This window comes from Bos javanicus, chromosome 9, assembly GCF_032452875.1.
Source record: "Bos javanicus breed banteng chromosome 9, ARS-OSU_banteng_1.0, whole genome shotgun sequence".
Taxonomy (NCBI): Eukaryota; Metazoa; Chordata; class Mammalia; order Artiodactyla; family Bovidae; genus Bos; species Bos javanicus.
Genome location: NC_083876.1, coordinates 15,401,644 through 15,416,634, shown reverse-complemented (window position 1 = coordinate 15,416,634; position 14,991 = coordinate 15,401,644). Strand labels below are relative to the sequence as shown.

General features: G+C 33.8%; 1 protein-coding gene across 12 annotated transcripts in view; it reads right to left on the bottom strand.

Annotated features, from left to right (window-relative positions):
* Nucleotides 1-14,991, bottom strand: part of SENP6 (SUMO specific peptidase 6) — a 143,290-nt gene that overhangs the window by 36,097 nt on the left and 92,202 nt on the right. For all 12 annotated transcript variants that reach the window (XR_009738381.1, XM_061427243.1, XM_061427251.1 and 9 more), the window contains 7 exons: nucleotides 10,725-10,963; nucleotides 7,923-8,093; nucleotides 6,955-6,988; nucleotides 6,118-6,312; nucleotides 4,946-5,172; nucleotides 3,496-3,605; nucleotides 3,265-3,381 (listed from right to left, as the gene is read on the bottom strand). Coding sequence is in view for 11 of the 12 variants with exons in the window: in XM_061427243.1 (XP_061283227.1) it covers nucleotides 3,265-3,381; nucleotides 3,496-3,605; nucleotides 4,946-5,172; nucleotides 6,118-6,312; nucleotides 6,955-6,988; nucleotides 7,923-8,093; nucleotides 10,725-10,963 (1,093 nt within the window). In the remaining variant the exon portion in view is untranslated. The remainder of the gene's footprint in view (nucleotides 1-3,264; nucleotides 3,382-3,495; nucleotides 3,606-4,945; nucleotides 5,173-6,117; nucleotides 6,313-6,954; nucleotides 6,989-7,922; nucleotides 8,094-10,724; nucleotides 10,964-14,991) is intronic.

Genomic DNA, 14,991 nt, shown 5'->3' with positions numbered 1-14,991 from the left:
TACAGTGTTTGTCTTTATGTGACGGTCTCATTTCACACTGTATAATGCGTTCAGGTTCATCCATGCTGAAGCATGTGAAGGGTTTCCTTCCTTTTAAGGGTGAATAATACTCCATTATATATATCACATTTTGTTTATAACCTCATCCATCAATGAACATATGTGTTACTTCCACATTTTAGCTATGATGAATAGTGCTACTATGAACATGGGTATGCAAACATCTCTAAAATAGCTCTACCTTCAATTCTTTTGTATCCAGAAGTAGGGCTGCTGGATCAAATGGCAGTTCTATTTTTAATTTCTTGAGGAACCACAACACTGTCTTCTGCAGAGGCTGTTCCATCTTATACTCCAACCAGCTGTGTACCAGGGCTAGAACTTGTTCACATTCTCTTGTATACTTGTTATTTTGGGGGATTTTTTTTTTTTTTTTTAATAAAGCAGCCATCCTACTTAATGGGTGTGAGGTGAGATCTCACTGTGGTTTTGACGTTCATTTCTCTGATGATTAATAACACTGAAGATCTTTCCATATGATTTGTTGGGTATTTTTATGAAATAATATCCTTTAGTTATCAAGAACTTTGAACTTGTCCTTGAATATGTGTGAGGTTTCAAAAGAATCTACATATGCAAAGTTAGGCATTTAAAATCTAGGACAGTTTCTCTTGCCAGCAAATCTTTATTTTAAAATTCTTACCTCTCAAATACCTTCAGAATCTATTGTCTCCTTACTCGCTCTCTCTTAAAATCTGCTCTGCAGGGTTTGTCCTTATAGCCCTTTTTCTCATTCTGTATCCCTCACTGTGCAATTTCATCCATTCTCCCAATTAAACTACTATCTGTAAAGCCTTCTATCTCTATGTGTCTCTAGGTCAGAACTCAACTGACCTCTATAATCATATATACAATTGTTTACTGATACGGTCCCTTTTGTCATATCACAGTTTGGTGAGTGGCAAAATCATTTGGACATCTTACTAGTAAGAAAACTAGGAGTTATTTGACACCTATTTATTTATCTTCTTAATAGGCAGTTGATCAGTCCAGGACTTCTGCTAAACAACTCTACCTCTTAAAACATTTCATTATTTCTTCTTCACTGCAACTGAAATGCCTTAACTAGGCTTCTTATATCACCTTAATTGAATTTGCTTAAATCATCTCTCATGTAGACATTCACAATAAACCTGCTTGTCAAAATGACCTTAAGGAAACAATTACACGTCACTTTTCTGATCAAAATCTTTCATTGTGAATAATAATGCTGTCTTTTCCCCAAGTGTGGGCTGCAATCATAGGCTATAAAAATCAATCCAGGGGCTTTTAACAACCAGTTTAAAAATATATATATTACACATTTGAATAAACAAAATATATTGGAGAGCACTAGACACACCGATGGTTTTGTTTCATACCCACATTCATCTTACATCACAAAGCAGTAAACACATACAGTTTATACATACATAAACACACTACACATACATGTTATGTATGTGTATTCCAGATCATGATGTAGGCCCTTCAAGGAAAGCTTCTTGATTCTTCATTTCTCAACCCCCAAAGAGAATGATGCTTTCTTTTTCTGCTATATTTGTACCATGTTAATGCTTCTGTCAATACTTTAATCCCATATTTGTATTCCCTATAAAATCATAAACTTCTAACACAGCGTGTGTGTGTGCTCAATCATTCAGTCATCTCTGACTCTTTGAGACTACAGCCCACCAGGCTCCTTGGTCCATGGACTCTTCCAGGCAAGAATACTGGAGTGGGTTGCCATTTCCTTCTTCAGGGGATCTTGCTGACTCAGGGATAGTACGCGGGTCTCCCGCACTCAGGCAGATTCTTTACCATCTGAGCCATCAAGGAAGCCCCAAACACTCTAACAGTAACAATGTAATAAGCTACTATCTATGATCACTTTGCATGTGCTATTTTTTATAGCACCTGAAATGTGCATCTCAAGTACATTCTCATGATTCTTTTAGATATTATTCCCATTTAAAAAATTCATTTATTTTGAGGATAATTACAATATTGTGATGGTTTTTGCCACACATCAACATGAATTTGCCATAGATATACATGTTTCCCCCACATCCTGAACCTCCCTCGCACAGTCCTCCCCACCCTATCCCTCTAGGTTGTCACAGAGCACCAGCTTTGGGTGCCCTGCTTCATGCATGGACATCAAACATGCTGGACATTTTTACACAGGGTAATGTATATATTTTAATGCTATTCTCTCAAATCATCCCACCCTCTCCTTTTTCCACTGAGTCCAAACGTCTGTTCTTTACATCTGTGTCTCCTTTGCCGCCCTGCGTGTAGAATCATCCATTGGTACCATCTTTCTAAGTTCCATATATATGCATTAATATACAATATTCATCTTTCTGCCCTGCAGATAGATTCATCAGACTGCATATATATGCATTAAATATACAGTATTTGTTTTCCTCCTTCTGACTTACTTCACTCTGTATAATAGGCTCTAGGTTCATCCACTTCATTAGCACTGACTCAAATGCATTCCTTCTTATAGCTGAGTAATATTCCATGGTGTATATGTACAACTTCTTTATCCATTCATCTGCTGATGGACATCTAGGTTGCTTCTGTGTTCTAGCTAATGTAAATAGTGCTGCAATGAACACTGGGTCTGACAATGAAAGCACAGTGTCTCTTTCAATTCTGGTTTCTTCAGGGTATATGCCCAGCACTGGGACCACTGGGCCATATGGCGGTTCTATACCCAGTTTTTTAAGGAATCTCCACCTTCTTCTCTATAGTGGCTGTTCCAGTTTGCAATCCCACAAACAGTGTAAGAGGGTTCCCTTTCTCCATACCATCTCCAGCACTACCATTCAACATAGTTTTGGAAGTCCTAGCCACAGCAATTAGGTAAGAAATAGAAATAAAAGGAATCCAGATTGGAAAAGGAGAAGTAACACCCTCACTGCAGATGACATGATCCTTTACATAGAAAAGCCTAAAGATGCCATCAGAAATTACTAAAGCTAATCAATGAATACAGTAAAGTCACAGGATATAAAATTAATACACAGAAATCCCTTGCATTCCCATTATTCTCATTTTTAAAATGAAGAAATACATACAGAGACATTACTTTCGAAATGTCACACAGTAAGTGGCATTGATGGAATTCAAAATACAACTCTGACTCTAGAAAACAAACATATACATTATGATGTGTTAAAAATTTGCTGAAAGGCTAGGAGAAAATTAACTTACTTCAAATAAAAGTCTATAATAACATCATTTAAAAATTCTCCTTCACTTAGACAATGCAGGTCCTCATTAGTAACGGAGATGCCTCCCTTAGCTGGAGGTGGTGGATATACTATCAATCTGTAACAAAATTTTAAAATATAAGCAAACAAAACAAAAATAGGTCTGTATAACACTGAAATGTAATAAAACAGAAGAAATTTAAGTGTTGCAAATGTAAAGGAATTCTCTCACTTTTCTACAGGACCCATGAAGATGGTATGGCTCTCTCCAGTTTCTTCCTCATCATCAAAAAACTGGAATTCTTGTTTGTTTTTAAGTTGTATTTTAGATTCAAGGGCCACCTGGTAAGGAAAATTAAATTACCAGTTCACAAAATCAATTTGAAAAAATTTCAACAGAAAGATAAAGGCAAGAATGCTTTTCAATTAAAAAGGATTAAAAATAAGAAACAGGCAAAACTAGAGTCCACTTTCTTTTTATCTGTAGCTTCTAGAACAATGATACTTCCAATTTTTGTAACTGGTTTTCTGGTATCTTGTCTAAGATCTCTACCATCCATATTAAATTAGATTATGTTAGTAAAATCCAAAGAACAGATAGTGGATTTTTTCTTCTACAAGTGGAGGCCTACCTAAGTTCAGTGCCTAGGAAATCCATGGAATATGGGAGCAGAGGCTCAGGGAACACAGTCCATTGAGCTTCAGTTCTCCAGAATCAAGGAGTCCTTAAAGAAAGAGCCTTCCATTGAAATCTGAGTCCATCACAGCTGCCTTATGGCTCCAACTGCTCTTTTCTTCCTCTGGAATTATTTCCTGTAGCCAATTCTGCAAAAGAAGGGGAATGGTTCCCCTTCCTCCTCCTGTTCTTTTCTTCAACCCACTAACTGTGTGGATAGTTCTTTTCTGGTGAAGTCTTGCTCAACTTCACCAATATTATGCCTTGGATAGCCCTATTTCCAAATTTGTAGGCAGGCTGCAACATTTAAGTATTTCTAATAAATTGTCAGCAAACTCCAGTTGCTGTGGTAGGAGACAAATTTCAAGTATTTAAGTTATATTTTTATTGAATAACTTATATTGTATGTTATAATAGTATTGTGGCCTTTGATTCAGGTGGCTTCAGAATTACCTACTACATGATCAATTATTCTAGAATCAGTTATTCTAGAACTGGTGAGAGTCAGAATCAAAAGGTTTATGTGCTTCCTTTCCAAGTTGTCAACCATGTATGCACATGTTACACATAAAAGTATAATACATCAGGGACCAAAATGCCTTTATTTGTATTGAAGCCAATGTCACCAATAGGAATCACTAGCAAAATGTAAGAACTAGAATACCAGTCACTTTGAATGTAGCACTGCATATATATGTATGCTGAGGGCGGGGAGCGGGCGGGGCGGTGAGGGGAAGAAAAAGGGACAAGAGAAAAAGAAAAGGAGACAAAAAGTAAAGACAAGAACGGAATGTGGAAAGAAACTAAAATACTTCCGAGACTTGTACCAAATACTATTTGTGTCACAAATCACCCACCACCGTTAAATGTTTTGACACCATGTAGTTTACAAATTACACATAAAAGCAAATAATTCTGAAATGGAAATAAAAAGAGCTAACTCCAAATAAGCAATATGATAATGAAACACATTTCCCTTTAAAGTTACCATTTAAAAAATAATTACATTTTTAATTTTGTTTTCTTTTTGCACACAACTTCCTTTGATGCTCTCTTCATAGGTTCTTGTGCAGGCAACAAGTCTGCTATTGGCTTCATCAAAGGGAATTTTCACAAAAAAATTTGACACATTATTCTTTATACCAATGTCAGTAATAATATTTTCAAATAGCATATTTGCCTGAGGATCAAGGCCATTTTGAAAAATTAGAATTATGTATTGTTCTTCCAAATCTGAAAAGAAACCAATATAATTATAAGTCTAAAAGAAAAAAATAAGTAAATAGATACTAAAATAAAAAGTAACTAGCTATTTCCAAGAATATCACCAGAAATCCTGGTATAAATGTTCAAAACAGTGTTTGGCATACAGTGGATATATAATAAATACTAAAATAAGGACCAATAATACTGTCACCTAACAATGTCACTTCAGTCAATTAAGAGAAAGGAACCAGAACACATTACCCTAGCAGCAGCTCTAGAATGAATCTATTCATAGATGTAACTAATTTATTTCGCCTAATAGGATCCAAGTATATTGAGTTTTAAACATATAATCCATCAATACTGCTGTCAATTGGCAGTAACTCCAGATTTAACTGTAAAAACCAATATTCACTAATGTGCCAACTCTTGCAGCTTTCATAGTTATCTATCACTTACTCATCATTAAGCTGAAGGAGCAATTAGTGAGGAGAAATATTTTACAACTAGTCACACTATGCCACAAATGTTAGGGAGAAGGGAAACAAACAAACTGGAGAACCACATTGATTTATTGTAGAAAATGAAGGCCTGTTACTGAACTTTCAAACTTTCTATTCGGGCTAAGTTTTAAAGATTCCAACTTGATGGCTGATTTACAGTTACAACATCTATCAGTACATTAAAACAAAACAAAACACCTCATTTTACTCAGATTATACAGTGTTAAATAAAGACTATGTATGTTTTGGGGTTTCAACCCATTATGAAAACTTTCCAAATGGCTAAACCTGGGCTTTAACTTCAGAACTTCCATTTTCTATGGACTTTTCCTCTTCTATAAAATGAGGGAAGTAATATCTTATAATGTCATTATCAAGATTGTAGGTAAGACGAATATATCTAAGGTATCTATCAATATCAACTCAGTCTGCTAACCAGTGTATTGTACCTTTGCTCTACATAACTTACTTGTTAACTTATTTACTCCTTTACAGTCATTCCAAACTTTATCCTCCATGTTCATCTGCAGTTGCATGCTCAGCTTCTGATAAACTGCCGGTTTAGTCTGAAGAAACACTACTGGTAATTTTCGGACACTACACCATTCACATTTTGTTAGATCAGAGGTATTTAAAGTAATCCCTACAGGATCATTTTCTGGTTCTGGAGAAAAAACAAATGGAAATGGAAAAGGAATCAATTCTTAAGAGGGCAAAATCATGAATGGAGGAAACTGTAGGGAATTACAATTTTAAAGTACATATTTATTATGAAAAACTGAAAGTGAGAGTGTTAGTTGCTCAGTTGTGTCCGACTCCAAAACACCATGGACTGTAGCCTGCCAAACTAACCTGTCCAAGGATTTTCCAGGCAAGAATAGTGGAGTGGGTAGCCATTCCCTTCTCCAAGGCACCTTCTTGACTCAGGGATAGAACCTGGGTCTCCTGCACTGCAGGCAGATTCTTTACTATCTGAGCCATCAGGGAAGCCCCCAAATATTTATTATATTTTGTACATGGTAACTTTAGTGGGAAAATGAAGAAAAATCTTTGATCTTAAAGAAGTATCTAAATACATTTTTTCCCAGATGCAAAGAGAATTTTAATGAAGAATACTTAAAAACTTAAACATAGCTTCTGTGATGTTATAGTATGAAATTTCCACTCTTAAGGTATAAGGCCCTTTGTTATGATGCATGTAATAACTAATTATCTTAGTGAATTCTAAAAATAACATTTTTTATTCCAGTAAAGTGTTTTACTGTAAACAAAGCTTTAGTGAGCAGTAGGACATACAACAGCTTACCTTCTAGCTGTATCTTGATAAAATCTAAACAAAACTAAAAAATAAGATAAATTAGTAACAATCATAGATTTTTGGGGAAGATTTTGCTACAGAGACCCTAAATGACATGCTTTTGGGACTTAGCCTATAGAAGGCAGAAAAAGCGATCCATGTACTGCATTTGTCCATCTGACCTTTACAATACTGAGAATGATGCCAGCCCCTATTCATTAAAAAAAATAGTTGGAAACACAGAATTAAGGACACCCGAGTTAAGCCTTATAAAATAAGTACAGTGGTATTGGAAGATAACAATGCATAGGATACATCAAAAAGAAAAAAAAAATATGACTTAGAAGGCAGATTAAAGAGATTATGTTATAATCTTAAATAGAAAATATACATTTGAATTGGACTGGTGGTAGCAGAATAAGAATGAGACAGGTATGATAGGTAAGATAAAGGGACTAAAGAAAGTTCTTTGGCTTCTCTGGACACTGAACTAGTTCAAAAGCACAATGCCTCTTGGGCGGCCACCAAAGTCCAATAATCTATTTCTAGGAGTTACTATGTCATAAGACATTTTTCTGCAGACCCCAAAGCTTTTCAATTCTTCTTTCTCTCATAAAGTTCCTCAAAATACTGTTTTCATGCATTGGGCTGGCATGAGAATAAAATGGTAACACACAGGAGTGAATTCCAACTCAGTGAGAATAAACATTTTCCTATAATGATTATGCACTACTTTGAATATTATGTTATAATTAAAAAAATTTTTTTATCGGAATACATATGACCAAGTTTTTACCCACTAATTTTTATGGTGAGTAGCTATTTTTAATTGTCTATATTCCTAAAGCAAGTTGAAATCTTGAAATAATTGCAATGTTCTATTAAATATTTTAACTTATAAATTTTAACACATATTAGTCTTAGCCAAGAAATTCTGAATCTTATAATTGGTAGTAAAGAGCATAGTGTGTACTTACAATTACAGGTTCTATTAATAGTCGGAATAGTGTTCCTACTCGTATACTTCGACAGTTTAAAACTACGGTATCAGAGGAACTTTGGCAGCTTAAAGATACAGGATCAACTAAAGTTTCTTGAGAAATCACTTTGCGACGTTTTAGAGGTGTGGTGATAATAGAATTACCAAACTGAAAAAGGAAAAAATTTTTCACTTAGTAAGTTACTAAAACAAGACTGTAAACTAAGTAGACATAGCAAAGAAGACCCAACAGAAGAAATGTAATTATCAAAACATAAAATTGATTTTACTTCAACAGTGCTACATGAGTATTTATTGATTTTATAACAGTAACAGTAAACTCTTCCTGTTCCATCTTGCTACTTTACCTAGTTATTATGTGAAGCTCCAGTAACAGCCCAGCAGTGAGAAATGGTACTTTAGGAATCAGACAGCTCAAATCAGACAGTTCAAATCAGTTTGAATTGGGTTCAAAACACAGTTTTACTACCTTTCAATGATTTGATCTTGTAAAACTTATATAATAACTTCTAAACTAAAAATTTTGGTTTCCTAAACTAAAATGTAACAGTATTTACTCAAATGAGCTAATGCATGTAAGTAGCTTAGCATGGTGCTTCATGCATGGTAAAATGCTGGATAAAAGTTATCTAGTAAGAGTGGTAGTAGTTGCTGTATTTGGATTAAATTAGCAGCTCTTTAGAAAACTGATAATTTAGGAAAATGGCTATTTACATTATAAAATGATGGTTCTTTATATATTAAAAACTATTAAATGACTTGATCTGTTAAATTAAGATTTCATAGTCATTCCCAAATGCAAATTAATCATAATATAAAAGTGTCTTTACAATTATATATTTAAATTAAATGTAATTAAAAGATGTCAAAATCCTTATCATTAAAAAAAAAAAAAGATCTTGATTAAAATGAATATTTTCCCAGCTTATTAACAGATATCTATTAGAGAGGTTTAAAACTTTAGCTTTAGAATTATTTCTTCAAATGAGATTTTACTTAGCTCAATAGTTAAGTTAGGTAATTTCCAGCAATCTAACACTTAAAAATATTTTTTAATTTCTTTTTTTGTACCTTACTTAAAAAAAAAAAAAACACCTCTTATTTATACCCTTTACTCATTTTTCTATAGTTGCTTCTATTTTTTGATTTTTAAGAAATCAAAACTATGTAAAGGACCAACTTATACTGTCACATATTTCACTATTTTTTCCCATTTGCATTACCTATTAAATTCTGGGGATGGTGTTTTGGTTCACTGTATTGTACTTTCCATTGAAACAAATATATTCATCTCTTCATTTATTACTTTGCTTGTGCTGAAATGTTTGGAAAGGCATTTCCTAAGATTACACTAAAACTATCAACCTATATTTTTTCTATAATTATAGTTACTTTTGGTTTTTTCATTTCTTACTGATCCCATCTTAACAATCAAATATGTATGTTTTCATATTTTAATCTACAACTTTCCAAATTCCTGACATATATACATACAACTTTTTAACATACAAATTTATTTTTTAGGTTCTTTTTACAAAAATAAGAAAATATGCACGTAATTTCTGCATCTTGGTATTCTCACTAAACAGTGCCATGTAGAAAATCCTAAGCCATTGATACAGCTCCAATTTTCATTGACAGTGGCTGAGTAATAGTCCATGGTACATATATACTAGAGTTTCTTCAGTAATTTCTGTGAAAGTGAAAGTGAAGTCTCTGTCGTGTCCTACTCTTTGCGACCCTGTGGACTGTACCCTACCAGGCTCCTCTCTCCATGGGATTCTCCAGGCAAGAATACTGGAGTGGGTTGCCATTTCCTTCTCCAGGGGATATTCCCAACCCAGGGATCGAACCCAGGTCTCCCACATTGCAGGCAGACGCTTTAACCTCTGAGCCACCAGGGAAGTCCCAATGTAATTTCTGTATCAATCATTAAAATGATTGTTTGCTAATAATTATATTTATATATATAATCAAAGCACTGGAGGTTAAAGAGTCCTTTGAGTCTAGGGAATGAATTACTTGGTCATTCAGTATACATTTTAAATATTTTAGTAGATACTTTTACTCTTTTTCCAAAAGGCCACAACTTACCTTTTTTTCATCAACATATAAGGAAAGTACCCTTTACCTTGGATTTTTGCCAATATATGTGTTAAGTGATTTTGCATCAATTGTGAAAGTTTGTTAAGTATATGGTTATATTTCATTTTCTTTGATATGTACTTTTCCTATAAAGGTTTATTATCTGAATTTCTCTTCTTTTGGTCTATTCCTATTTTTTTTAATTTTCTTTTTCCTTCTTTTAAAAGTTCTTGGTTTATTATAGACATCAGCGTAGTTTACCTGCATTACAAATATTCATTTCTAGACCTACTGTTGATTGACAGAATTTCTTTTGTCATCTAAATATTTTAAAAATTTTACTGTAAAACATAAAATATACTAAAACCATATTATGCTATTAATGAAATATACCCAAGTTAAAATGACCTTACTGTCTACTAGATTATATAAATATATGTTTTACACTTATATTTTGCTTACTAAAGGTTGATGTTGTTTCTTTTTGTTGAATTTTTACACTTTAAGCCTTTAATTAAAATATATTTTTGTGTATACTTTAATGTTCTTTCAATAATCTTCCCAGTGTTATTTTAAGTTCTACTTAATGAATAATTCATTTTTTCCTATTGATACCACCAAATTATCCTTGCCCCCCAAATATTTACATATCAAAGGAGAAATCTGAATAAATGTTAATAAATGTGAAAAGTACCTGGTCTTTCATTCTTGCTTTTCTTGGCAATATAACTGTATTTAATTCTGAATCTGCTGGAATGCTTCTTAGTTCATGCTCTATTCTACAAGTGTTTTCATTTAGTGCTGCTTCTACTTTTCCCGTGGATGGTGCTGGGGAAGAACATGCTGAATCAGCAGGTTGAGGAGAGATGCTTTCTCTTCTGTTAGTCCTGTCATTGTCATCATCATCATCATCATCATCACTGGACAAAATGACTATAAAGAAAGTGTTAAGTACTTCAGGTATTTCATTCTTGTCAGTTAAAAATGTAAGTACATGACAAAAGTTGGAAATATACCAAATCTGCTTTGGATCTCCTCCTGATCTGAGATTAATAAAAATGAAGATACAATCCATTCTATTTGATGAAAAGTTAAATTTGTAGAGCATTAGAACTGGCATTTTTTATATAACATACAAATGTAAAATTTATTCTACAATTCATCACAATCACCCACAGAGAAACATAGACAAGTTACAACAAAACTTGTATGTTTATCATTAGGTCTATTTCAGAGTTCCAGAAAGTCTTAGGTATGAAGACAATTTGCATACAAATTATTCATAAAATAGCATGCATTTAAAAAGTCTGTAAGACTGCATGTGATCAAACAATTTTTATCTCACACAAGAAATCACTAATATCATTACTAGTCTTTGGGAGAACTTGAACCAGTGCCTGGAAGTGAAAGTCACTCAGTAGTGTCTGATTCTTTGTGACCCCACGGACTATACAGTTCATGGAATTCTCTAGGCCAAAATATTGGAGTGGGTAGCCTTTCCCTTCTCCAGGGGATCGTCCCAACCCAGGGACCAAACCCAGGTCTCCTGCATTGCAGGTGAATTTTTTACCAGCTGATCCAAAATTATTGGACCAATGCCTAATATGCAATAAATCTTGCTGAGTAAATGAACATGGGTAAGATATTACATGAAGGTAATTTGCTCTTATACCATGTACTTATTACTGAATCTTTTCAAACTCATCTCTATATCAAATTCTGCAGGGCCAGCATACTGCACTTGCAAAATCCTAACTCCTTACTCTGGTTCATACATGTATGTAATTTGGACCCAGGCTACTTTCTCATACTACTTCATTTTTTCCTCTTTCTGTTTCACCAACACCAGCTTGTTTCTCTCTGACTGTAATTCTCCTAACACTTTTGCACTTTTGCCATCAAATAAGTGGTTTAAATACCACTTTTTGATTAACTACCCAATCTAAAGTAAGCACACAGGTACTTGCTTATTCACATTAACTAATTTAAATTTCTGTTGTCTTTTGCTGTGGATGTACATTACTCATTTGTTTCTCCCACTAAAATAAAGTATAAAGAACAAGAATATTGCCTTGTTTACTGCTATATTCCCAGTGTCCAAAATACTATCTGGTAAAGAAAGTCATGCGTTGAAGAATGTAAAAATTTGTAGGAGCAATTCTGTTTTCCCCTATCATACATCATAAACATAAATGCTTAGTTATTATTTCTGAGTCATATAACAAGTCCCAGAGAGGAATCACCACCAGCATCACACCATTCATCTTTTTAATTCTGCTATCCAATCTCAAATGTTTTTCAGAAGTGATATTTTATTAACAGAAAATGTAACAGGCCAGATTAGAAGGCCCAAGACCCTAGTTTTCAAGTCAGTTTATACACACTTGAAAGTTAGGGTCTTGCCACTTACTAGTCATTTGCCTCAGTTTCTCCTCTGTGATATAGGGGACAACAAAGTCTTAGGAACAAATGATTTAATGTGCCAAAGATTTATTAGCATAGTACCTGACGTATAAAAGCTTTAGAAAAATTCTTATTTTTCTAAATAAAAAAACTGCTTATATTGTTTATCAAGAGCTACACAGAAGCACATATTAAACAGTAAGCCTAGTGTTCAATCTACAGTCATTTTTTTGTGCTTCAGGAACATTAAAACTTCTATATCTGCTCTATCAAAAACTTATTTTAAAGCTTCAATGCCACAACAGATAGACCTGTACTACATAGTTCTTGTTTTATTAAAGTAAATGAGGGTTGCGCTCAATGTCACCGTAATAACAAAGCAAAGAGGGAGAGAGTATGCAAAGATGATAATAGTTAAAGAGCTGTTCTTATAACTGCTTTAATTCTCCACAAAATATGGAATATATTCTACATAAGTATATACCTAAAATTCTGCATCAGAGTCTGCTATGAACTAAATTCTGTCCCTTTAAAATCCACATACTGAAGTCCTAATCCCCAACATGGCTGTATGTGGAAATAGGGCCTATAGAGAGATAATAAAGGTTACATGGTCTTAAAGGTGAAGCCTTAATCTGATAGGACTGGTGTCACAGGAAAAAGAGATGCCAGAAATCTCTCTCCCTCTCTGTGCAAGCACAAAAGGAAGGGCATGTAAAGACACAGCAAGAAGGTGGCTGTCTGCAAGCCTGAAAGAGAGGCCTCCACCAGACACCAATCCTGATGGCACCTTAATCTTGGACTTCCAGCATCCAGAACTGTAAGACAATAAATTTAAGCCCACTCAGTCTGTGGTATTCTGTTATGGCAAGCTAAGCAGACTAATACTGGTCTCTGCATTTACATTCCAAACTTGTTCCCATAGAAATCAGGCTATCTTCTTTCTCACCTCATTCTAGGCAGTATTCAAGTTTCTTTATCAAGTAACTTTTCTACCTACCTATCTAAAATTCTATGATCTAAAACTGCAAACTTCTTCACTGTGACACTTGTCACTATTTCCCAGAACTGCTTCACTTTTCTACCAGCATTTATCACTACTTGAGACACTGTACATTTTATTTACTATTTGACCACCAAAGACAGAACAAAAGCTTCATAATAATAAATCATTTTAATAGGAACACAAATTTAAGAATGATGAAGTATATAAACAAAAGAGACTTTGAAACCAGAAAAATCATTAAAAAAAAAATCTAAACTCCAACAGCCCATATGTATATAACAATGAGAAGCCTTAAGCATAGACTGCCTCATTTATAGAGTAGGGTTGCAATAGTAACTACCTCACAGGATTGTAAAAACCAAACTAAACTGGTTAGTATATAAACTTTTATAAGCAGGACCAATAAGCATGTAATAAATATCTTAAAACAGAAAATATTTTTTCTATATACGTTACTGAGAAATATGGTTTTTAGTTTTTCTGGAAGGGAGGGAAACAAAATTAGGCTTTATGGTTTTAATTCATAATAAACTGCTTAAGGCACCTCAAAACCACATAGATTCACTTTGTTTTTTTTTTACTTACCAACTCAGTCTTACTAACTTCCAGTTCCCCTCATCCTGGAAATCTCAGCAAGCTGAGTTTCCAGCACAGAAGTCTGGCTCAGAATAATATTCAGTAATTGCATAATAAGTTTTAGAGTTCTATTGATATCTTACATTAAAATTTTACACAACAACCTCACCATTAGGAAATATTCAAATGATATTAACATATTTAATATTCCACTGGTATAACATTAAAATGTGTCATAAAATATTCATATTCAACATAGACATCCTCATAACATAACAGAGTGTTGGCTTGACAGCTATCATACAGAAATTCCTTTACAAATCAAGCTCTTTTGGAAAATAAGCTAATATACTGGTATAGGTTAAGGTTTCTCACATTGAATTAAAATAGGACTTGATATATTTTTGAGGTTGAAAAACTTGATTTTATCCCTTTTATAAGGTGGAGCTTTTCTGTGAGAGAGGAGGTGGATATCATTATGAACTAATTGTGACATATTTCACATATTTCAATGCATAGTAGTTATGGTTCCTTTTGTGGCCCAAGCAGATTCAGTCTTGGTCACTGAGAGGAGCCTTTTCATCTTAGCTATGTGCTTCTGACATACCCTTAGTTGTTTGTGACTGTTTCCACGCTTCCTGATACAACTCAATGACTGAGATTTATCTCCTACATTTGTGTTCCAGACCTAGAGTCAGCCATTTCTCTGAAGAGCTCTGATTCCTTTTAGTGGAAAATGGTATTCAGAAACACAGATATGGGATATGGGAACTAAAGCTGTTTTTATACAAGGTTTGCTTACTGTTTCCAGGCATATTTTATGGGTAAAGCTAAGAGATACTTTCTATTCAATAGAAAATATTGATTAAGTTTCAGTATTATCTCCAATTCAAATTCAAAGTTAGTTATTTTTACTTCTTTGGTTTTACTTTTGTATTCATTTTCTCCAATACTGAACATCTTGCGTTCTGGAGAC